The following is a 23,714-nucleotide window of genomic DNA, read 5'->3' on the forward strand; positions in this document are numbered from 1 at the left end:
GTGCTGTTCCATGCTCGCGCGCTTCCATGTGGCGAACATGTTGATTGCCTGTCGCACGTGAAGACTGGGCATGGCCTGTCTCGAGGTCTCAATCATCGTGTGCAGGCTAAGTCGCCGGGCCTCTTGCGCTAGGAGCTGTCTCGCATACTGACACTCTGGGTATCACGGCCGTTCGTATCGACGATCATCAGCTTCAATGGTGACAAAGCAATTGCTGCCACTCTGTGTGCATCTGGTGGCTAGGAAAGGGAGACGCTGTAACAGAGTCATCTAGCGGTAGAGAGCATTTACTCACAGAACCTGAGCTTGAAGTCATGAGGGCATCGAATCCGCTCCTCTGAGAATCTCTGACGACTCAACGTACGAGGAACAAACGCCGAGTGTGTCGAACGGCTACTTTCTTAGGCTTAAAATGGCGCGCGTAAGCTATGCATGCCATAGCGACCGGCGATTGACTCGACCTACGGTTAGCATGGGGATATAGATGCGCATACACTGTCACGAGCTCGTGTCCAGCTGTATCTCTGCCATCCCATCTGCACTTCCGTTCTTCAACATAACTCCCTTGATCGCTTCAACACATTGTCACTCTTTTTGACATCTCACACTATGGAAGATGGAGCGCAGATGCGAGTGGTGGCGTTCGGGGATCAGACCTATGACTGCAGCGAGGCCGTCTCACAGCTTTTAAGAGTCCGCGACGATGCCATAGTCGTCGACTTCCTCGAACGGGCAACGGCCGTTGTGAAGGCAGAGTTGACCAGGCTAAGCAGCGAGCAACAAGAAGAGACTCCACGATTCGCCACGCTCGCTGAACTTGTGCCACGCTACCGAGCTGGCACCTTGAATCCAGCAGTGTCGCAGGCATTGACATGCATCACCCAGCTGGGGCTTTTCATCCGGTATGGCAGCACAGTTCATGGTTCTGCTGAGCACAGCTAATGCGCGCATAGACAACACAGCAGCGGACAGAAAGCCTACCCCACAGCCAACGATAGTTGCATTACTGGCGTCTGCACCGGAGCGCTGACCGCCGTCGCTGTCGGCTCTGCTTCGAGTGTGACCGCTTTGGTGCCGCTCGCATTGCACACTGTTGCCGTGGCCGCGCGATTGGGTGCTCGAGCCTGGGAAATTGGCCGCTGCCTCGCCGATGCTAGGAGAGGTGCGAATGGCCGTTATGCTTCTTGGACGTCGGCGGTGGGCGGTGTCAGTCCCCAAGACCTTCAGGATCGAATTTCAGCATACACGGCCGAGCATGTGAGTGATGCTCCGTTTCCGCTGTGTCGATAGTGGGTTGTGTTGTTGACCAAGATAGGCTCTTGCATCCGTGTCCGTTCCGTATCTCTCGGCAGCGGTCGGGCCGGGCCAATCTTCCGTGTCGGCGCCACCCGTCATCCTCGACGCGTTCCTCAGCACACTTCTCCGACCGCTGACAACCACGCGACTTCCCATTACCGCTCCGTATCACGCACCTCACCTCTTCACTGCGGCAGATGTGCAGCATGTCACGGACTGTCTGCCTCCCAGCGAGGCATGGCCGACAGTGCAAATCCCCATCATCAGCTTCTCCCGCGATGAGGCGGTGTCGCGTGGTGCAAGCTTCCCGGCCGCCATGAGTGAGGCCGTGCGAGACTGCTTGATCCGCCCCATTGCCCTCGCCCGCATGGCAGTGAGCATTGCCAGTCATGCGCGAGATCTTGGCAAAGACTCGGTGCTTCCGTCGCCCATCGCTCTGTCGTTCAGCGACAAGCTGGGCCCACAAGTGAACAGCCACTTGCCACGCGCGAAGGCACCCACGCGCGAGCTGACATCAACATCATCTATCCCGTCTGCTACAGGAGCGGAACAGCAGCCCATGGCAAAGGCCCCCATTGCTATCCTTGCTGCCTCTGGTCGTTTCCCACAATCTTCATCCATGGACCACTTTTGGGACGTACTTATCAATGGCGTCGATACGCACGAACTTGTCCCTCCGACCCGTTGGAACGCAGCCACTCATGTTTCCGAAGATCCCAAGGCCAAGAATGTATCTGGCACAGGTTTTGGTTGCTGGCTCCACGAAGCCGGTGAATTTGATGCCGCCTATTTTAACATGAGTACGAGGATCGTCACATACGAATGGCTCAAGCTGACGATAATCCAGGTCCGCGTGAAGCGCCGCAGGTTGATCCAGCACAGCGTCTCGCGCTCTTGACTGCCACCGAAGCCCTCGAGCAAGCCGGCATTGTCCCGAACAGAACATCGTCAACTCAAAAGAACCGAGTTGGAGTATGGTACGGCGCAACCAGCAACGATGTGAGTGTCGTTTCTCCTGTGGGCAGCTCCTGAGCCAGCACTAATCCATTGCTATAGTGGATGGAGACCAACAGCGCTCAAAACGTTGATACATACTTCATTCCCGGTTAGTACTCTGCGACACTTCCGCAAGCATTTTTCTGATTGCTTCAGGTGGCAATCGCGCATTCATCCCAGGAAGAGTGAACTACTTCCACAAGTTTAGTGGCCCATCTTACACGATCGATACAGCCTGCAGCTCCAGTTTGGCAGCATTGCACATGGCGTGCAACGCACTTTGGCGAGGCGAAGTCGATACAGCCATCGTAGGTGGGACCAACGTCCTCACGAATCCAGACATGACGGCGGGACTCGACGCGGGTCACTTCTTGTCAAGGTCTGGAAACTGTAAGACGTTCGACGACGAAGCCGATGGCTATTGCAGAGGTGAGGCAGTGGTGACCCTCATTCTCAAACGGCTGCCAGACGCGCAAGCGGACAAAGATCCAATTCAGGCTTCAATTCTGGGAATTGCCACTAATCACTCAGCCGAGGCCGCTTCTATCACTAGGCCTCATGCCGGAGCGCAGCAAGACTTGTTCCAGCAAGTTCTCACGGAGACAGGTCTTACCGCGAACGACATTAGTGTGTGCGAGATGCATGGTACTGGCACCCAGGCTGGAGACAGTGGTGAAACAACGTCCGTCGTGGAGACCCTAGCGCCTTTGAACCGATCCGGCTCTGCTGTGCGAACAACACCTCTCTACATTGGCGCAGTTAAGTCCAATGTGGGTCATGCTGAGTCCGCAGCTGGGGTCAGCAGTCTGGCCAAGATCTTGCTTATGCTCAAGCATTCCAAGATCCCTCCTCATGTGGGCATCAAAACGAAGCTGAATCACCGGCTACCAGACCTAGCTGCACGAAATACACACATAGCGCGCACTGAGGTACCTTGGCCTCGGCCAAAGAATGGCAAGCGTCGTGTTCTGCTCAATAACTTCTCGGCCGCTGGAGGTAACACGTGCCTTGTGCTTGAGGATGCGCCCGAGCCCGAGGACTCTCAAGAAGTCGACCCTAGAGAACATCACCTCGTTGCACTCTCTGCCAAAACACCTGATTCAATGGTGAACAACCTCACGAACATGATAACCTGGATCGACAAGCACTCTGGAGACAGCATCGCCACCTTGCCTCAACTGTCTTACACGACAACTGCACGAAGAGTGCACCATAGACACAGAGCCGTAGCTAGCGGCACTGATCTGCTGCAAATCCGTTCGTCGCTTCAAGAACAGCTTGACCGCCGGGTGTCCGGCGAGAGAAGTATCCCTCACCCGCCCAATGGACCTAGCTTTGTCTTTGCTTTCACTGGCCAAGGCTCGGCGTTCGCAGGTATGGGTGTAGATCTCTACCAACGTTTTGCCTCATTTCGTTCAGACATTGCTCGTTACGATCAGATCTGCGAGCGGATGAGCCTACCCTCGATCAAGGCTATGTTCGAAGACGACAAATCGTTCTCCACAGCTTCACCAACTGTGCAGCAGCTCACACATGTCTCTCTTCAGATGGCCTTGTACAGACTGTGGAAGTCCCTCGGCGTACAAGCGAAAGCGGTAGTCGGCCACAGCTTGGGTGAGTATGCTGCACTCCACGCTGCTGGAGTGCTCTCGCAATCTGATACGCTCTATCTGGTGGGCCGGCGAGCACAGCTGATGGAGAAACATCTCTCGCAAGGCACCCATGCGATGCTGGCTGTCCGAGCGAAAGAAGAAGCTATTGTGGCAGCGATCGATGGGCCGCCGGGAGAAGCGTACGAGTTCTCTTGCCGCAATGGCGAACAGCGAAACGTTCTTGGAGGCACCGTCGATCAGATCCAGGTGGCGAAAGCCGCGCTTGAGGCTAAGAAGATTCGATGCCAGTACTTGGACACCCCGATGGCATTCCACACTGGCCAAGTCGATCCGATTCTGCCCGAGCTCTTGCAGGTCGCTGCGGCATGCTCCATCCAGGATCCCCAAATTCCTGTCATCTCCCCCGCATATGGCAAAGTGATCAGGTCTGCCAAGGACTTCCAACCAGAGTACTTCACCCATCACTGCCGCAGTTCTGTCAACATGGTCGATGCTCTCCAAAGTGCAGTCGAAGAAGGCTTACTTGACAAGAATATTATTGGCCTCGAGATTGGCCCTGGCCCAGTCGTCACACAGTTCGTGAAGGAAGCTGTGGGCACAACCATGCAGACCTTTGCGTCCATCAATAAAGACAAAGACACATGGCAGCTCATGACGCAAGCGCTAGCTAAGTTCTATCTTGCAGGTGCCAGTGTCGAGTGGTCGCGCTATCACGAAGACTTCCCTGGAGCTCAGAAAGTCCTTGAGCTCCCGGCTTATGGCTGGACCTTGAAAAACTACTGGCTACAATATGTCAACGACTGGTCTCTGAGGAAGGGCGATCCAGCCGTGGTTGTTGCCGCGTCAAATTTGGAACTCTCTTCGTCGATACACAAGGTCATAACCAACACGATCACCGCCAACAGCGACGGCGAGCTTGTCGTGGACGCAGACCTCAGTCGAGAGGACCTGCATCCCATGGTTCAGGGGCATCAGGTTTACGGTGTTCCACTGTGCACACCTTCCGTGTACGCGGATATCGCTCTGACACTCGGCGAGTATATTCGACAGGTCATCAAGCCAGGCGAGGTTGCACAGACATCCGTCGAAGTAGCAGAGATGAACATCCAAAGCGCACTAGTGGCTAACAACACGGGCAGAGTGCAACTCCTTCGCACGTATGCCAAGTTTGACCCCAAGGCCCAGGTAGCGTCATGCACGTTCTCTAGTATCAAGGTCAGTCGTGAGGGTCATCAGCTCATTATGGATTCCATGCTAATTTTGACTAGGAGGACGGCAGTAGCGTAGTCGAGCAGCATGCTAATTGCAAGATCCGGTTCGGCAGTCTCGAGAAGGAGAAGACCGCGCTCAAGAGTGCTGCACTAGCTGCCCAAGCCAGAATGGCCGCTCTGAAAACACAAGTTGGCCAGGATGACAACACATACCGCTTCAGCAAAGGCATGATTTACAAGATGATCGGCCAATTAGCTGACTTCGACGAGAAGTACCGCGGTCTCTGCGCGATCACACTCGACAACGACGCCATGGAAGCCTCGGGCAAAGTATCATTCAAGGGCATTCCAAACGAGGGCAAATTCCACTCTAGCCCGGCTTATCTCGACGCGTTGTCGCAACTTGGCGGATTCGTCATGAACGCGAACGAGGTCAGTAGCGATAGTAGACAGCACATTGAAGAGTGCGATGCTAACTCTTTCTGTTCCTTAGGGTGTGGATCTTGAGAAAGAAGTCTTTGTCAATCACGGCTGGGGTTCCATGCGCTTCTTCGCCGCTCTGGATCCAGCAATGACTTACTACACTCATGTGAAGATGGCCCAAGGCAAAGACAAATTGTGGACCGGCGATGTCTTGATCTTCGACGACAAGCAAGCATTGATCGGCATTGTCGGGGGAGTGGCGTTGCAGGGCGTGCCCAAGCGACTTATGCATTACATTGTTACAGCTGCCAACAAGAAAGCTTCCGGCCCTCCGACAGAGAAGAAAACTTCTGGCCCGCCAGTCGAAAAGAAAGCCAGCGCGCCTATTGCGCCCACAAGGCCAGCAATCCAGCGTAAGAATGCTTCGATTCCTCCACCAGCGACCCAAGTGACTCCGCAAAACAAGACCATCAAGACACCAAGTGTGTCGGCACTGATAGCCCCGGCCCTCGAGATTGTTAGCGAGGAGATCGGGATGCCAATCGATGAGCTCAAGGATGATATCGACTTCACTGATGCTGGTCTTGACAGTCTGCTCTCCTTGGTAATCAGCAGTCGCATGCGGGACCAGCTGGGCATCGAGTTCGAATCCGCGCAGTTCATGGAGATTGGATCTATCGGTGGACTCAAGGAGTTCTTGACCAGGCTCAGCCCCCCAGTAGCAGTCGCCGTTGCCACTGCCGTGGAAATTGTCAAGGAGGAAGCGCTCACCTCATTGGAAGAGCTTACTGATCCCAGCCCTAATGAGATCGGCACTGTCTGGCGCGATGCCCTCAAGATTCTGTCTGAAGAGAGTGGGCTTACTGATGAGGAGTTGACCGATGACACAAGTTTCGCCGACGTGGGCGTTGACAGCCTCATGAGTCTTGTGATCACCAGTCGCCTGCGGGATGAATTGGACATCGACTTCCCGGACCGAGCACTATTCGAAGAATGCCAAACTATATTTGACCTTCGCAAGAGGTTCTCTGGGTCAACGGAAAGCTTCGACTCGACGACGACCAAGCCTGGCGCTGGTGATGCGACGCCACCTCTGACCGATTCCAGCGCGTCATCTCCGCCCTCCTCCGAGTTCGACGGCGAGACGCCGATGACTGATCTGGACGAGGTGTTCGATTCTCCCCCGGCGCAGAAGAGGATACCATCCCCGCCCAAAGGACGAATCCCGCCTGCATGGTCGATGTATCTGCAAGGCTCACAGAAGCGGTCAAAAGAGATTCTTTTCTTGTTTCCAGACGGGGCCGGCGCCGCAACTTCTTACTTGTCTCTACCACGGCTCTCTCCAGATATCGGCGTAGTCGCCTTCAATTCGCCTTTCATGAAGTAAGTTGTCTCTACAGAGGTCAAAGTAACAGGAACTAACACAACACTCCTGTAGGACACCGCACAAGTTTGCGGATCATACCTTACCAGATGTTATTGCATCTTATGTAGAAGGCATTCGAGGCCGTCAAGCGCAAGGTCCATATCATCTGGGCGGCTGGTCTGCTGGTGGTATCTTGGCCTATGCCGTTGCCCAAGAACTCATCGCCGCTGGCGAGGAGGTTTCGACACTCCTCCTCATCGACTCGCCTTCGCCAACCAAAGGCCTGGATCGTCTTCCGACACGATTCTTCGATCACTGCACGAACGTCGGACTCTTTGGAACGGAGCTGTCCCGAGGCAGTGGAGGTCCCAACAAGACACCTGAGTGGCTGATGCCTCACTTCAGAGCGTCCATTGAGCTGCTACACGACTACCACGCTCCGCCTATGAAGCTTGGCAACAAGACGAAAGTGATGGTCATCTGGGCCGGCGAATGTGCATTTGATGGCGTTCGCTATGCCCACATACCGCCATCTGCAGGCGATACCGATGAAGACACTGAAGGCATGAAGTTCTTGACTGAGAAGCGGAAAGATTTTGGAGCCACAGAATGGGCGAGTTTGTTTCCTGGCACTGATGTTGACGCGAGAGTTGTGGAGAGCGAGCATCACTTCAGCATGATGCGCGATCATGGTGCACAGATGCTTGTTGAGCACATGCGAGACGGGTTGGGAATTGTCTCATCATGATAGCGCTAGATTTAGGCGTTGGAGTTCAATTGTAATGAAATTTTGAATGTTCTTTTGAATGTACCTTCGGTAACTCAACCTCCAGTCGCTGCCGGATGTGGAGACACTTGGCTTGGCATTCACATGTAGCTTCTCGGAGTTCCTTTGCGTGGTCTCTACATCAACACACCTTTGACTCCATCAGCTTATGGAGTTCCGAGCCATTTCTTCCAGACACCGTGCTTGTTCTTGCAGGCTGGTGTTCTCCAGAAGCATTGGCGATGGTCGGTCTCGGCAACAGCGTTCACCGATCCCAGCTCGGTGAACGTCGCTCTTACACCTCGTGGTCTCCCTTCGCCGCGTTCACGAAACAGCACATCTCTCTCGGTGATTGTCTTGCGGTATGCGACGAAGCACCGTAAGCGGGCACAATGCCGACTCGGTATCACCATTAGTGCTCGCGTTTGCAACACTGGCTCGCGAGGCCATATCATATCCAGCTCATAGCATCATCATTCCACTTCACGATTTCAATTTGCAAATCTCTCATCAATCAAAATGGTCAACCGAATTGAAGCAGACAATCTCTTTGAGCTAACGGCAGAGCTGGTCTCAGCCTCCTCAAAACTTCACAAGTTTCTAGACCAGAAGAACCTTCCGCAGCCATCGTTTGATGCTCCAGCTCCATCGGTGGCTCTCAACTCAGCCAACAAGCCGTATTATGATGCGAGAAGCGCAATTGTAGAGGCTGCCGAGCAGCTCATTCGCCTGGTCCGTGGACCTCGCGACACACTCCTAGCTCTGTCTTTCGAGCACTGCGCTACGGCGTCGATGCAGGTCAGTCTAGCCGAAGGATTTACGATTTCATCTCAATTAATATCTTTGCAGGTTATCTTCAAATACAAATTTGCGAATCACATCCCACTACATGGCTCCACAACATACAGCAAGATTGCCGAAGCAGTCGGAGATGGGGTGACAACAGCTCTCGTTGAGCGTACGATACAACATTGTGCTTCTTTTGGCCTTTTCGAGACGATCCCTGGCGGTTACGTTACTCACAATGCCACTTCATCACTACTGGTTACCGATCCCGATCTCGAGGCCTGGATGTATCTCTCTGCGGTGATTGCCTACCCAGCTGGTGCAGCTATCCCTAAGGCTGTGGAGCAGTATGGCGTGAGCATGGAAGCAGATGAGGCTGGGTACGGTCTTTCGATCGGACGAAAGATCGCACAATTCCAGCGCTTTCGTGAGCCTGATGGAAAGAAGGACCACGAGATGTTCGCAAGAGCTATGCGTGGTATCGCAGCTGGTGGTGCGTACGACTTCCGCCATGCAGTCGATGGCGGATACCCTTGGCACCTCCTCGCAGAGGGCGCAGGTCACCTGGTTGTGGATGTTGGTGGAGGTCCCGGCCATGTCGCCATGGCGCTCGCGGAAAAGTACCCAAGCTTGCGATTCCAAGTCCAAGATCTGCCCGAGACTGTCCAAGTGGGAGCGAAGAATTGCCCTGAGCACTTGCGTCCGAGAGTGGACTTTAAGGCTCATGATTTCATGACTGCGCAACCTGCTCACGAAGTGAAAGACGGCGAAGGAATCGTCTACTTTGCTCGATTTATCCTGCATGACTGGAGTGACAAGTATGCCACCAAGATCGTGCAACAGCTTGCAACTGGCTTGAGGCCACAAGACCGCATCATTTTGAACGAAGTGGTCGTTCCTGAAGCCGGACAGGTTGGCAGAGAGACCGAGCGAAGAATGCATGATCGTGATCTGCTGATGTTGATGAACCTCAATGGCCGTGAACGAACACAGAGTGCGTTCGAAGCTATCTTTGCTTCAGTGACTCCCAAGCTGCGGCTGCAGAGAGTCATTCATCCAGAGCAAGGCGAGTTGTCGCTCATCGAGGTCACCCTTGATGGCGTTGAGCTTCCTGCTCAGGCTAATGGTGTCAACGGCCATGCGAATGGTACTAATGGTGTCAATGGTCATTAAAATGTTGTGCAGATAATTAGCGTTTGTGTAGCCGTCTAACGTGTTTTCTCCAATTGATCGGAAGCTTCTCAATTTTCATTTGGTCTTGTAAGCCCATCTGTGTCAATCGGCTGGTCATTGACAGCAGCTAGGAAAGCCGAAAGCATGCACACTCGTGATCATTTATTTGGATACGGTGCCTGCTTCGATTATTAAGACATACGGCCTCAGCTACGCTAAACCAGGCGGAGATACGAAAATAGAAGGAGCACTCGGATGTCTATAGCAGAGCAGTCCACAACGTTGATCCTAGTGTCTATTTTGCTTTCCTACGGTACGCCGGGGAAGTCGAGGACAACATTTGACAAGATGACTGCGAACGAACTCCATCGCTCATTCAACTGGATGTAACACGTAGTGACTACAGACTTGTGATAGATGCATATCATGTACCGCAGGCAAGGGCACATGCGAAAGAGTCAAAGCTCGTGACTGCTTGACTCAAGTAATTACAAAGGTGGCTGCCACTTGCTCTTGGCTCGGATTTTGGCACCGAAGTAGTAGAACAGAATCGGAATCGGGATCATGGCAACTGCAAGCAATGCAAGGATGGTCGTTCCCCACTTCACTCCGATCGCAGCATACATTGAAGTCCTAGCGAGACAGTCAGTACACTATTGTGGCAACACGATTAATGCTACACTTACGCCAAGATCGGAAATCCAGCAGCGAACAGGGATCGCAAGAAGGTGTTTGCGGCTATGGCTGAGTTCGCATAAATCTTGTAAGAGTCGATGATGTAGTTCATGCCCTGCATGTTGATCAAGTGGATACCGAAGCCAGTGGGAATTCCTGACAAGATTTGAGGCCAAGGATTCATGGTAGCGGAGCTTGTCCAAGCAAAGGCGAACATTCCAGCTGGGAGCGAGACAGCGCCAACCATCATGAGTAAAAGTCTTGTCTCCTGAGGTCGCCCCTCTTTGGCGTTCGGGGCCCATCTGGAGTTGGTCGTAAACGAAAGTAGTGCTCCTGCTACGATGACGCCCACGAGGATGGAGATGAGCGGAAGACTGGCAGTCGTCTGATCCCAACCACGCTCCTGAATGAATGATGTTGGGTATGCCAGGAAGAAGTTGTACAATAGACCTACAAGGAGTCAACACTTTTGCTCGTGGCTCAGCTCAAATAATTTCAGACTTACCAAAAGACACACTGACGTAGAGTGTCATCATCAACAGAATGGGTTCAAGGGCAAGCATGCGAGCAGGCCGAAGCAAGTAACGCTCCGCGAAATCGCCAATACTGCTCTGCGCTTCTTCAGATTTGGCACGATAAGCCCAGTTGCGAGTTATGTGTCGCATGCGTTCAGCACGACGCGCTAAAAGCAATGGCGTGTACGTTTCCGGGAGGAACGGTAAGGTGAAGACAGCAATGAAGAAAGAAGCGATCGCAACTACATTCGCGATCCATCGCCAGCCGAGTACACTTTGGACGAGTACTGATCCAATCAGCGGTCCGAGGATTGGTCCGATAGTCAGAAACGCGCCAACTGTGGGCATAGCGAAACCTCGTTCTCTGGGCGACCAGATATCTGCCAAGATGCCCGACAGGATAGAGGAAGGCGCTGCGCCGAAGAACCCTCCCAGAAAGCGCAGGATACATATGGATGTCAGACTTCTTGCGTCAGCGATGGGCAGCTGCAGGACCGCAAAAGCCAGGTAGCCTGCCAAAAGAGGTCGAGTCCGGCCAAAAGCCTCGCTGAAGGGTCTGAAGCTTGTCAGTAATATGCCCCTCGTGATAGAATATCCCACTCACCCCCAGAAGATGGGCCCGGTAGCAAATCCTACCATGAAGAGGGAAGTGCAACCCAGCACGACCGTCTCCGCTGGCAAGGCGAACTCTTCTGCGAGAACGTGCGTTGCAGCCCCGAAGACCGACGAAGAAAACGTCGTCGAGAGAGCATACAATGCCAAAGACATTGTGATCACCCACTTGCGCCAGTAAGGCAGATTCTGAGGATTTCCCTTGTCATCTTCTCCAACCCAGTCCACAAGGAAAGCATCACTTTTGATTGCCTCCAGTATCTGCTCTTCGAAGTCCATGGCGTCAGTCGTGGATTGTGGTGGTGATGCTGAGCCCGATGAAAAGGTCACATAAGGCTGCTTCAGTCCGTCAAGGCCATCGTCAGTGATAGGGGGAGCCATCGTGGGTGTACAGTCTTCAAGAAACAGATTGAAACAAGACTTGAGGTCAGGAACGACCTCAGATGGTAAGCCCGGTAAGGTCTAAACATTTGCCGTGAACGATTGATGCCGTGGCCGCATGAAAGTCGCCTCATGTCCGAGCAGTGCAATCGTCGAACCTACGATTACTCCGGAGGCTCGGTGAACAATTACCGTTCGCCGTAGCGTTGATTCGCATACTGATGTCGAAGAAGTCTCATAGTTGATGATGCGAAGGTGGAGTTATGTCTGCATTCTGGCAGTGCTGATGGCTTGCATCGAGCCACTCTTGCAAACTCAAGACGATTGTAAAGGAAGGTTGAAGTTGAAGGGGCAAGAGCGCGTTTGATCTGGAGCGACGAGATGGTCTTGGCATCGGCCCGAAAGGTCCCGAGCACATCCCGAGATTCGACTTCAGCTTCGCCAATGCTGCCTCTTGCGCTGTGAGCAGGCGACAGAAGAGATTGGAAGCAATACCAACAGGAAACGTGAGAGTTCAGTGGGCATATCTACTTCTTTCTACGCCGTCGTCGAGATCTCCACTCCTTCATCCTTCTCCGGCAACTCCAAGTACTGCTTGACCACATCAAGGACTTGTGCCTCATAGGGAATGTGCTTGAAGCCAAAGGTCTTCTCAGTTTTTCGCACGTCAAATCTGACGCCTTTATTCACGGTCGGCATGTGACCGTCATTGGGCAAGACGCCCTGCGCAACCGCTTCAGGAAACTCCCTCTGCACGAACTTCTTCAAATCATCCCATTCCGATCCATCCTCCGGACTGCACGAAATAAGGAAACTCTGATTGCCCGCAACCTTGGGATCCAGCGCCGATACATGACAGCGAGCGACATCATCGTTGTGACATGTCAGGATTGGCTTGCCGATAGGATTCTTGTGGCCGAGCACAATCTGCATTGAATGCCAGTTCGACGAGAATTTCCGCAGGTCCTCGCGAGTCGTGGCCAGATCGTCCCGGCCAGTCACGAAGGAGGGGTGCATATGGATAAGATCGAATGCGGGTTTTTCGTGCTTGATCCAAGCTTCCGCGCTGTTGATGCTTGCGATCTTCCCAGCTTGGTATGCCAGCATTTTGTGCGCATAAGGTGGCTCCATTTCCGGAATGCGTGATTCCGCGTTCAGTGGCACCTCAGATGGCTCAGCAAAAAGAGCTTTTGGCGAGAAAAGTCCGACCATGCTAGATGTGATGACGACTCGTCGCACAGTTCCGCTTCGCTTGGCTGCCTCCAGGACCCCAATACTACCTTTCACAGCAACACGTTTGAAGTCGTGTTCCCAGTCGTCTGGGTTGTCCGAGCTGACTATCGGGCTGGCCACGTGGATAATGTAAGACGTGTTCTCAGCTGCTTGATCGAAAGCTCCATCTGTCACGAAATCCGTTACAATGGTAGTTTGGAATCTGTCCTTGTAATCCGAGCCTTTCATCACAGCAGTCAGCCGTGACTCAAGCCATTGTCCCTTGGCAGCACTGCGGATCACAGCTCGCACGCTGTATCCTTGACGGAGCAGCTCAATCAAGATACGAAAGCCAATGAAGCCGGTAGCACCAGTCAATAGAACAAGAGAGTCGGCCATAATTGCGGCAAGTTGTGCAGAGCTGTGTTCAGAATTAGGTGCAAGAGCGGGTTGTCGAATCGCGAAGACTTCGTGAAAGTGCACATAGTCGGATCAAGGGGTGGGTTGACGCAGTGACCGGCAATCAAGTCATCGGGATATGAGTGGTGTTGCCGCGTACTGCCTGGGAATGGAAATCCTGATGCACTACACCCACATGCTCACGGTACTTCCTCCGCTCACTAGCAAGAAGCCACAACCAACGAATCGAAGTGCTCGCTGCTTGCCGCTGAGCCGCATATTTCGTGCAACATGCGGCAAGGCATCTGCGTTTGCCGAGTCGGACATCGAAGCCAGGTAGCCAAGACCAGCAAGCCTGCGGAGGATCCCTGAGGCTTTTGTGCTTCATTGAGCCTAGCTTTTTTGTGGATACAGTAGTCTAAGACTAGCTTGCGGACTGTCTCGTACTCCATTGCTGGCGGCTTCGTTGCAGAGAGGTAGTTCGTGACTATGTGTGGTAAGATGTCTAGTCACTCATGATGGAAAGTAGCCTCGAGCACAAGGTAAGCGTTGAGCAGACAGAGGACGAAAAACCAGGCTGCAGGTAAGTTGTCGATAGTCGCCTGTTTGGAAAAATCCGCAGTCCGAATGGCGTTATGGGATTGCGATGTCGAGCTGTTTGAAGCCTCATATGGTGGCGTTTAGCTTAGCTAACAGCCTTTCCTCCACGCCATCAAGTATGTATTTGTGCTCGATGACTTCTAGGTTTTCAATTTCAGCCTTGAACAGCTTGTCTGGGTCTTCTTGTCCACCCATGGGGTTCTGGCCCATTTGTGACTGGGCCATCTGTTGAGCGATTTGTGAGGCAGCTGTGAATGGATCAGTGACGAGTTCCACGAATGCAGCTTCCAAATGCACCTACCATTGTTACTACCCAGTATAAAGTTGTATACGGGCTGCAATCCGAATAGAGTCAGGAAGTACCAACTCAGACTGCTCACCCATCTGACATCTAGATCTCTGGTACCGACACCTGCTTGCAACATCTGCTTGAATTGCGGAGTAAGCGGGAACGGCAATTTCACTGTCGCGCTGTCAGTCACCGCTCACGCCCTTCTCCCTCTCGTGGGCGATGCATCCTGAGGAAGTTTTGTACTCACTGATCACATAGCCGCTAAAGAAGGCGTTGATCCAGCCCATGATCAAGGATTGTGGAACCATCATGGCCACATTGCCCTTCATGGCGCCCATCATGCCGTCCATAGCTCCCGGATCTGTCAACGGATTGGCCGGAGGTTTTCCTCTGTTCTCAGGATCTGCCAAAAATCTGCCATCCTTGACCGCTTCATGATAAAACTCCTTGCGCTTCTCGAATGCTGCACGGGAGATCTGGGTATTGTTGACGCGAAGGTTCTGCATGCGGAGCAGAGACCGCTGTTGTCGTGTCTTGGCGAGGGGCTGTGGCTTGGGAGTGGATTGCAGCAAGGTCGATAGGTAGTGACGCAGGATACCGGTAAGGACCATGACTATGGTGATTGGCAGCAAGATCCAGTAGCTACCGGCGGTGGTCAGTCGCGGACTCGCAGGGCAAGAGTTCGAGTATGGGGAGAACATACAACAGAGCAGGATCACGATGGATCTGCTGCTCAACGATACCCGCCATGGTTGCAGATGTCTCGCGCGAGCAGTGAACGTTGATGGTGCAGTTGGACAACGACGTGCAGTGCATCGCTCTCTCTTCACATGCTCCCCACGACTACGCCAAGCTTTTGAGCCGCATTCACTAGCGCAACCTAGCTTGGGGACACCTGGAGCTTTACTACTCTTTCTTACAAGTCGCCGAACGTGAAGTCGATCTCGCTCTCAGGCTCACCATTCTGACATCGAATTCCTCTGAATCCACAATGGCCGAATCCCGCATATCGCCGTACAATTTGGCTGATCTGAAGAACACGACCGACGATGCTCTGGGAAACTATCTGCGATCACTGGGCTTCGTCCAGGACAACTCGAAGCTGGACGTTCGACTTGCATTGGGCTATGTCTCGGTAGTGATTGCTGGTGCAACATTTGTGGCAGACTACAAACTCGGTTGGGAGGCCACCAAGATCTGGACTGCCGTGGCAGTCGCAGCGTACGCCCTGCTCAGTGCAGCCATGACCTATTGGATGTGGGCTGTGGAGAAAGGGCTAGTGTTCGAGGGCACGCGCTCAGGGAAGAAGGTGGGTTGACACCCTTGACTGTTCGGAACAGCTTTTGGAAGAAGTGTTGGCTGATTATGTGTGACCGACTCTAGATCTCCATCTTCTCCCGCACGAAAAAGCACGACCCAACCTACTACCTCGAGATTCACGCCTCTTCGCTATCGAATGCCAATGACACTTCTACACGGGAGATCAAAGTCCCTTTCACGACGTGGTTCACACAGGATGGCTACTTTGTCGCCAAGCCATTTCAGCAGTGGCTCGCGAGCAGCGTGGAAATTGTTGGAGATGCTGATCTGAAGAATGCGAAGCGCGATGAGAGAGACGAGTTGGCGTCTCCTACAGCACAGTATGAGCTGTTGCAGGCGGCGACGAAAGCACAATCGACCGGAGCGGAAGCCGTGGAGAAGGGATCACAGAGGAAGAGTAAGCGAAAAGCTTGAGCAGTCGGCCAAAAAGCTATGGATAATGTCTGCAATGTACATTGATACCACTCAAAAAGGTCTTGACCTCTCATGTCTCATAATGGAACAGTTCTCGTCCACCTACACTCGGTCGAATACTTTCCAGGTTGTCGTCAGAAGGCATGTGTTCGGCTCTCGGGCACTCTCTGCAGCATAGTCGTGTTTCTCAACTAAGCTAGAAAGTGCAGAAGGCCCCCTTCCTTTTCGGAGCACACTCCTTTCTGAGCAGTCCTCTCACGCAGGGCGATCATGTTTCAGACATACCTCAGCGGCACAATCTGGTACCCGACTTGGCTCGCCGGCAGTAACGCTTTGCAAAGAGATGATCCGTTTTCGGGGAACTGGTCAGAGAGCAGCAGTACTGGCATTTTGCGCTCACTGAGCAACGTAATACACCTTCTGCGTGACCGGGCTACCGAAAAACGAGCTGGTGTACCGCTCGAACTCTTTTGATAGCAAAACCTGTTGGGCATTGATCCTCTTCCATCGAGTCCCAATTCTTTGCAGTTCGATGCAGATCACATTGCCTTTGCTAACCTTTTTGACAGCTTTGGCATCTCGCATGTCGACTTCGACATCACTCTTGAAGCAGCCCAGAGTTACGACCTTGTGCATATCTCCAGTCTTCGTATGATCGTAGAAGGTGTTGCCCATTTTCATGGTCGAACTTGAGTTTAAAGGACTCGCGAGATGCAGCTCTAGGCCTTTGTGTGTCCACTTCCAGGGAAGTCGATCCTCGGGGTCCAACGGGAGAGTTTTAACATTGGCAAATCCTGCAAAAGCCGATGGACTGGGAGCAAACATGCCACAGGGCTGATTCGACGGGGAAGTCCAGGCAAAAATACTTTCATCGTCTGTAGATTTTGCAATTTCGAGCTGTAGTCTGAAGAATGCACGACTGCCTCGCTCACCGTACAGAAGAGGCACTAAGAGGATAACAAAAGGTAAGAAAACGTCTCGTGCGGACTGATCGTTGCGTCCCGGCAGCCGGTCGCAGTTCTCACGCCACAGCCAGAGATAGTGAGCTTGAGAAGGTACTTACTGTTAACGTTGAACAAACCAAGAAGCGAGTAAGCAATGTCCTCACTGCGCGTCGTCTGGCGACGTGCAGCCCAGGCCATCCGCGCCGCCACCGAGGCAAAAGGAATCTGATCAGGACGATGTAAGTACCATTCCGGGACGCCGGTGGCTCGGTAAATGACAGCTGAGAGTTGAGCTTTGGACCCAAATGCCTTCCAAGAGGCGTCGAGGAACAGCACTTCTTTGGGTGCTAGCAATTCTTGTAATGTCCAACCGCGTCGGAACCTGCGAACGCGAAAGCGTCAGTCGATGCGTTGACTCTGGTTGGCGCGACATTGCTATGGCGACAGACTGACCATTAACTGCCCTGCAAGGCATCGTTGGTTTGCTGAGTGGGCAAACCTGGCGAGACGTCCCTCAGATATGCAAAGCAGATTTGGGCGTCCGCGTAGTATTGATACATCGAATTAATGGCCTCGGTGAGTTCAGCGCTCGATGTCTTGTCGATGCACACAGTATCGATCCAGATCCATGTGTGTGACTGCGACTTTGCTGAGCGGCAAGCTTCAAGGACCTTCTTGTGCCCGGCATTGTCCTTCTTGTTGCCGGCGATGAAGTCGACATATGAGACCTCTTCCGCAGTCCAGCGGTGAGACAGAATAGCATATGGCGGCGTCTGCTCCTCAAAGAATTCAGCGAATTTCAAATTGTTCGTGTTGAGCAGGCGCATGGCTTCGGAGACCGGATGGACTGCAACATGGTGGCGGAGGACGCGGAACCGAGTATATATCAGCAGCGGAGATGCGGCTGAAGACGATCGTTTTGCGCCTCGCAGTAGTAGTGGCAGCGCAGAAAGCAGATGCAGATGCAGGTCGCTGCTGATCGCCGTCGCGCCAAGACATTTGGCTGACACGCGAGACGAGCTGTCGCGTTTCCCTGAGACCCGCGAGACTGTGCACATTCACCTTCCACTACAGCTTCCCTCCGTCTCGCCGCCATAAAGGATGCCCATCGCCGCACCCTTCCTCCGCCACCACCGCCGCTCCCCCTCGTAACTGCACTAGCTCGAGCATGCGCCGGCGACAACGATGCGCTTCTCCAAACCCAACTGGCTCGTCCACGGCGGCGAGAAGAAGGACCACGAAGTCTACAGCTGCCACGTCTCGCCCGATGGAACGCGACTGGCCACGGCCGCCGGCGATGGCCACGTGCGCATCTGGTCGACCGATGCCATCTTGAATGCCTCGAACCCAGCGTACACCAAGCCCAAGCAGCTCGCGGCCCTCTCAAATCACTCCGGCACCGTGCATTCGGTGCGCTTCAGCGGCAACGGCAAGTTTGTGGCCTCGGGCGCCGACGACAAGATAGTGTGTGTTTACACGCTGGATCCTGGTCCGCCGTCACATTCTACTTTCGGCACCAACGAGACGCCGCCCGTCGAGAACTGGCGCATCTGGCGCCGACTTATGGGACATGACAACGATGTGCAAGATTTAGGTTGGAGTTGCGACAGCTCCATTCTCGTGTCCGTCGGGCTGGACAGCAAAGTGGTCGTCTGGTCAGGAACCACCTTCGAGAAACTCAAGACGCTGTCGCAGCATCAGAGTCATGTGAAGGGCATCACATTCGACCCTGCCAACAAGTACTTTGCGACAGCGAGCGACGATCGCAGCATCAGAATTTATCGCTTCACACCGCCACCGCCAGGCGCAACTGCCTATGATCAGACCAGCAATTTCACTTTGGAACACACTGTAACCGATCCCTTCAAAACCAGCCCACTTACCACATATTTCCGACGCTGTTCATGGAGCCCAGAAGGGGCACATATCGCTGCGGCGAATGCGGTCAATGGCCCTGTCAGTTCGGTCGCCATCATTACCAGAGGCACTTGGGATAGTGAGATCAATTTGATCGGCCACGAGGGACCGGTGGAGGTCTGCGCGTTCTCGCCAAGGCTATTCTGCAGAGATCCTCCGCCTGAAGTGATACCCAAGGATTACCAGTCACCTGGAGCGGTGACAGTCGTGGCATGCGCGGGGCAGGATAGGACAGTCAGTGTCTGGAACACTTCCTTTCCGCGACCTTTCGTTACGACCGCCGAGCTCTGCGCGAAACCTATCAGCGACATGGCGTGGAGCCCTGAAGGAGAGACACTGTACGTGACATCTCTCGACGGCACGATAGCCGCCATGGCTTTCGAGAAGGGCGAACTCGGGTACCCTGCGCCGAACGCAGATTACGACAAGGCACTCGCCAAGTTCGGCGCAGGCCGACGTGTCGGCATCGTCGAGAGCACAGATGCACTCTTATTAGAAAACAAGAGCAAGGATTCGGAGATGAACAGGGTCGAAGGCAGGATGGGAGACCTCATGGGAGACGCAGGACCGACAACAAATGGCTTGACAAACGGAGACGCCCCAATGGCTGATGCACCAAACGGTGAAACCGCGACTCCGCCTGCCCCTGCCCCTCCGAAAGATCCCCAGGCCGAGCGTGTCGAGAAACTGAAGCAACGCGTCACGATCACGAAGGACGGCAAGAAGCGTGTAGCGCCGCTTCTCTTGTCTTCGTCCAACACGGGAGAGTCCAACCTTCCTCGTCCTCAACTACAAGCTGCCGTGCGTCAGGGTCCGGGCGCATCAGACGAGCCAGCGCATACATTGGATCTCAGCAAACCATACGACGGCCTTCCTCCTGGCGGTCTAGCTACATTACTGATGGGCAATAAGCGAAAGTATGCAGAAGTGACCGACGAAGATGGCGAGAGCAGTCGCAACGATAAGCGCATACGTTCCATGCAGCAGGCTGGTGCGACCCCTGTTGTCCATAATACAGACGACGGCCTTGCACTCGCGAGTAGTGCCACAGCGAAAACAGACGAGCTTCCCGACGTTCTCCGGCCTGCACTCATCAACCCTAGCATTGCCGTCAGCCAGACGAGGCTTGCTGTACCACTGCTGCGAAGCGTAATTACGAGACCTCTGGACTCGAGACAGCCGGCTCCAGAGCAGCAGTCTGTAGGCGAGGACAGCGAAGCAGCAATTGTCTTCGAAGCAAGAAACGCAACGGGCGCGTCGCGGACAGGACGTGCAGCGGATAAGGACCCTACACGCATCACCTTGTCCAAGCGTGGACAAATTCTCTGGCAGGACTTTCTCCCTCGGGCAGTGCTTCTCGTCACCGGCAACAGGAACTTTTGGTCAGCTGCTTGCGAAGACGGTAGTCTGCAAGTCTGGACGCCGGCCGGTCGCCGCTTGCTCAGTGCTCTCGTCCTCGAGGCACAACCTGTAATCTTGGACTGTCGGGGTTGGTGGCTCTTAGCAGTGACTGCGGTTGGTCATTGTTATGTCTGGAATGTCAAGACCATGGCTGCCCCTCATCCACCCGTACACCTCGCTCCGGTCCTGGATATGGCCGCATCATCTCAACAAGGTCATCTTGTTGGCGGCCCAAGTATTATGTTCGCACGATTGAATAGTCAAGGTCACATAATCATGGGGATGTCGAATGGCGACGGATATGCGTACAATCCAGCAATGTACGTTTGGCAGCGGCTCAGCGAAGCCTGGTGGGCTGTAGGCTCGCAATACTGGAATACAACCGACACGTCTCTTGCTTCCATATCTACCAGCAAGAACAAGGGCAAGGAGAAAGACGGTTCGACGTTTCTAGACGACATCAATCCAGAGAACATTTCAGCCGGTATCATCCCGCTACTAGAGCGGACTACCACATCTCATGCCATCATGAAGGGCAGAGGATACTTCCTGCAGCGACTTGTCAAGCAGTTATTGTCGGCCGAGGGCTTTGAAGGCTTCGAAAGTGCCGTCTCTATTGCACATCTCGAGAATCGGCTTGCTGCTGCTCAAATGCTCAATGGCCGGGATGAATTCCGAGTTTATCTTGTCATGTACGCGAAGCGAATTGGGGCCGAAAATCTCCAGAAAAAGGCAGAAGAATTGCTCCGCGGACTCGCAGGACGCCTGTTCGTGGATGAAGGGGAGAATGAAGATCTGCCAGGCGTAGATTGGGGACCTGGTGACGAGATTGTCGGTTGGAAGCGCGAAGCTCTGCTACAAGAGGTCATACACATTCTGGGTAAGCATCGGGACATGTCCCGGGTGACAACGCCGTACGATGGGTACGTGAGAGCCATCAAAGATACGGATATGGTCCATGTTGGGGAGCAGGCCACGCCTTAGAGCGGCAGCCAAAAGCACGGCCCTGCCATTGTCGGACACAGATCCACAGACATTGGCAATACATATAATATGGATGTGGATGCTTCAGCAACAGAGAATATGGATGCCCCAGCAACAGGGAATAGCGACTCACGAGACCGAATGTCTCCCAACTCCGGCGTTCGTCCAGCTGTCGCTGCAGTGGGAACACTTCTCGCTTCAGTTGGCCGGCCTGCAGCTGTGCCCATAGCAACATCGGTATCGAGCTTACCAGCAGGGACGGCATCGACCCCAAGTCGAGCGGGAAATTCTTTGGCGCAAGATGTAGCCAATCTTGGACACGTACCTACCAAAAGTGGGCATAACGTATTTGCGCTGCAACTCATGGAGGGCAAAACCCGGTCACGGAGCAAGAAGGATGACCAGAGATGATGTGACTATTATTGTAATAGTAGTAGCAGGATGCTAAGATATTGATCGATGGAAGGGCTATCACGTGATGGGGAGATGACTTTGATGAGCGCTTACAGTCGCAAATACATTGGTTGTATACGTCACATCCACGTTGCTTTCATGGCTCGTTCCTGTATGCTACTGTGCTCGTGCTCGTGTCTTTCAGTCATTGAGTGGCACTTAGAGCCAAGCATGTGTGCACGGACCATCTTATCCCGTCTCTGATGCTTCCACATCAAACTTCCCACCACCTCGGCTCTTACCACATCAACTTCATCACGGCGCATTTCGACATTCGTTTGGTGTTAGCATTGTGTCATCTGCTTTTTACCTGTAGCTTCATCTCCGTAGCAGACAAGGCGCTTGGTTTGTTTCATTGGTCGCAACCTGGAAAATTTGCACATACGAACACCGACATAATAAACTGTGAATGGCTTCAATGCGGACACACACTTTGCCGCGCTTGGCATCGTGCACTTGGATGCCACGAAAGTTCGCAAGGGCCCAGAGATGTCTTTACGCCACCCAAGCGAACGATATTGAAGGCATGTTGGCCCACAAGAAAAATTGGGAGTCGAGACCGGATGCCATTCGAAAGCTGGCAGTGTTCGCGGAGCATGCAAGAGCATCAAACTACCAGATTCCATTGCTATCGAAAGCACAGTATACGGGACCCAACGGAACCAACAACCCTGGAGCATTCACCCAGGAAAAGGCATACGAAATCGCAGCCGCGATTCGTCAATTACGAGAGATGAATGGAGAGACTGTAGCTGGTCGAAAGATCGGGTTCACAAATCAGAACATTTGGCAGGAATACATGGTCGACACCCCAAATTGGAGCTACATGTACCAGCATACGATTGTGAACCTTCCGGAACCTGGACAGCTTGCCGAAGGGCGCACAGTTTTGGCTGATATAAGACATCTTAATGCCATGGAGCCAAGAATTGAACCGGAGATTATATTTGGACTGAAAAGCGTACCGAATTCCGGAATGAGCGATTTGGAGATCCTTGAATGTCTGGAATGGATGGCGCATGGATTTGAAGTGGTCGCGAGCATATATCCACATTGGAAATTTACCGCTGCGGACACAACTGCGGCGTTTGCGCTCCATGGACTTCTACTTGTCGGGCCGAAGAAGATGCTGAAAGGGAGCGAGGATGCAGCACTATTGAGTGAATTGCAGGATTTTACAGTCGATCTTCTGAAAAATGGGGAGAAGGTCGATGAAGGCAAAGGCAGCAATGTGCTTGGAAGTCCAATCAGCGCGCTACGCCGGCTGCTCGAACTGTTGGAGAAGGACGAACTGAACATGCCTCTTCAGCCAGGAGAGGTTGTGACAACTGGGACCCTGACCAAGGCGCTGCCGATCCAGAATGGAGATATGTGGTCGACGAAGTTGAGAGGTATTGAGCTGCCTGGAGCAAATGTGAGATTCAGGACAGAATGAGTGTTTGGTGATGTTGCGTTCTGTAAATCCCGTGAGCAAGCATCTGGAGACTCCTCGGCCATTGACCGGAGACCAGTCAGGAGATCAGAGAAATTGTCGGCTTGTAAACGCGACGTCGACTGGCCATTTTACCAGAACGGCAGCACTTGGGACTGCAGTCGAGACGTCGGATACCGCACTTGAAGTGCTGACTGGCATCTCTGAGCAATGCCAGTGCCCAGCTTGGGAGTGCTGCTTCGAGCCAGCACCAATGCGGCCATACATTACACAAGCGCTCAGTTGCAAGGTGCTCTGGAGCGAGGACCGGCAGCCGTGAGTGAGGCAAAGACCTCCTTGATCTTCTGCCACGAGCGAAACGAGCGCACTTCGGAATTGCGGCATTGGTCAGCACTCCTGCATTGAACACTTCCGCTTTCTGAATGACGACACACTATACCAATGCCGCCTGAGACGGATGGGATATGGGCTGCTTGGCGAGACATTCGCAAAAAGCTCCAATATAGCCTGAATGGTGACTAAGAAAGTTGGCG

The 23,714-nt window shown here is 53.4% G+C and overlaps 9 protein-coding genes across 9 annotated transcripts; 5 read left to right on the forward strand and 4 right to left on the reverse strand.

Moving 5' to 3' along the window:
• Nucleotides 1–609: 609 nt before the first annotated feature.
• CKM354_000354000 (uncharacterized protein) lies at nucleotides 610–7,653 on the forward strand (the record flags this gene model as incomplete). Its single annotated transcript, XM_044798740.1, has 9 exons — nucleotides 610–902; nucleotides 954–1,257; nucleotides 1,316–2,096; nucleotides 2,144–2,295; nucleotides 2,353–2,401; nucleotides 2,449–5,120; nucleotides 5,174–5,548; nucleotides 5,610–6,922; nucleotides 6,978–7,653. 9 exons carry the CDS (start codon nucleotides 610–612, stop codon nucleotides 7,651–7,653), a joined length of 6,615 nt encoding a protein of 2,204 aa, XP_044654675.1.
• A 537-nt stretch (nucleotides 7,654–8,190) lies between these two features.
• Nucleotides 8,191–9,630, forward strand: CKM354_000354100 (uncharacterized protein; the record flags this gene model as incomplete). Its single annotated transcript, XM_044798741.1, has 2 exons — nucleotides 8,191–8,469; nucleotides 8,521–9,630. The coding sequence occupies 2 exons, from the start codon at nucleotides 8,191–8,193 to the stop codon at nucleotides 9,628–9,630; spliced, it is 1,389 nt and encodes a 462-aa protein (XP_044654676.1).
• Nucleotides 9,631–10,118: 488 nt separating this feature from the next.
• Nucleotides 10,119–11,813, reverse strand: CKM354_000354200 (uncharacterized protein; the record flags this gene model as incomplete). The annotated part of the gene is made up of 4 exons (XM_044798742.1): nucleotides 10,119–10,263; nucleotides 10,317–10,755; nucleotides 10,811–11,376; nucleotides 11,425–11,813. The coding sequence occupies 4 exons, from the start codon at nucleotides 11,811–11,813 to the stop codon at nucleotides 10,119–10,121; spliced, it is 1,539 nt and encodes a 512-aa protein (XP_044654677.1).
• Nucleotides 11,814–12,350: 537 nt separating this feature from the next.
• Nucleotides 12,351–13,424, reverse strand: CKM354_000354300 (uncharacterized protein; the record flags this gene model as incomplete). Its single annotated transcript, XM_044798743.1, has 1 exon — nucleotides 12,351–13,424. One exon carries the CDS (start codon nucleotides 13,422–13,424, stop codon nucleotides 12,351–12,353), a length of 1,074 nt encoding a protein of 357 aa, XP_044654678.1.
• A 666-nt stretch (nucleotides 13,425–14,090) lies between these two features.
• On the reverse strand, nucleotides 14,091–15,066 carry CKM354_000354400 (uncharacterized protein; the record flags this gene model as incomplete). Its single annotated transcript, XM_044798744.1, has 4 exons — nucleotides 14,091–14,272; nucleotides 14,326–14,487; nucleotides 14,564–14,958; nucleotides 15,020–15,066. 4 exons carry the CDS (start codon nucleotides 15,064–15,066, stop codon nucleotides 14,091–14,093), a joined length of 786 nt encoding a protein of 261 aa, XP_044654679.1.
• A 241-nt stretch (nucleotides 15,067–15,307) lies between these two features.
• Nucleotides 15,308–16,050, forward strand: CKM354_000354500 (signal peptidase complex subunit SPC2; the record flags this gene model as incomplete). Its single annotated transcript, XM_044798745.1, has 2 exons — nucleotides 15,308–15,625; nucleotides 15,700–16,050. 2 exons carry the CDS (start codon nucleotides 15,308–15,310, stop codon nucleotides 16,048–16,050), a joined length of 669 nt encoding a protein of 222 aa, XP_044654680.1.
• A 396-nt stretch (nucleotides 16,051–16,446) lies between these two features.
• On the reverse strand, nucleotides 16,447–17,821 carry CKM354_000354600 (uncharacterized protein; the record flags this gene model as incomplete). The annotated part of the gene is made up of 3 exons (XM_044798746.1): nucleotides 16,447–16,997; nucleotides 17,114–17,341; nucleotides 17,455–17,821. 3 exons carry the CDS (start codon nucleotides 17,819–17,821, stop codon nucleotides 16,447–16,449), a joined length of 1,146 nt encoding a protein of 381 aa, XP_044654681.1.
• Nucleotides 17,822–18,179: 358 nt separating this feature from the next.
• Nucleotides 18,180–21,296, forward strand: CKM354_000354700 (uncharacterized protein; the record flags this gene model as incomplete). Its single annotated transcript, XM_044798747.1, has 1 exon — nucleotides 18,180–21,296. The coding sequence occupies one exon, from the start codon at nucleotides 18,180–18,182 to the stop codon at nucleotides 21,294–21,296; it is 3,117 nt and encodes a 1,038-aa protein (XP_044654682.1).
• Nucleotides 21,297–22,158: 862 nt separating this feature from the next.
• On the forward strand, nucleotides 22,159–23,184 carry CKM354_000354800 (uncharacterized protein; the record flags this gene model as incomplete). The annotated part of the gene is made up of 1 exon (XM_044798748.1): nucleotides 22,159–23,184. The coding sequence occupies one exon, from the start codon at nucleotides 22,159–22,161 to the stop codon at nucleotides 23,182–23,184; it is 1,026 nt and encodes a 341-aa protein (XP_044654683.1).
• Nucleotides 23,185–23,714: the final 530 nt, after the last annotated feature.

This window comes from Cercospora kikuchii (genome assembly GCF_019650295.1).
Source record: "Cercospora kikuchii DNA, contig_00002, whole genome shotgun sequence".
In the NCBI taxonomy this organism is placed as follows: Eukaryota; Fungi; Ascomycota; class Dothideomycetes; order Mycosphaerellales; family Mycosphaerellaceae; genus Cercospora; species Cercospora kikuchii.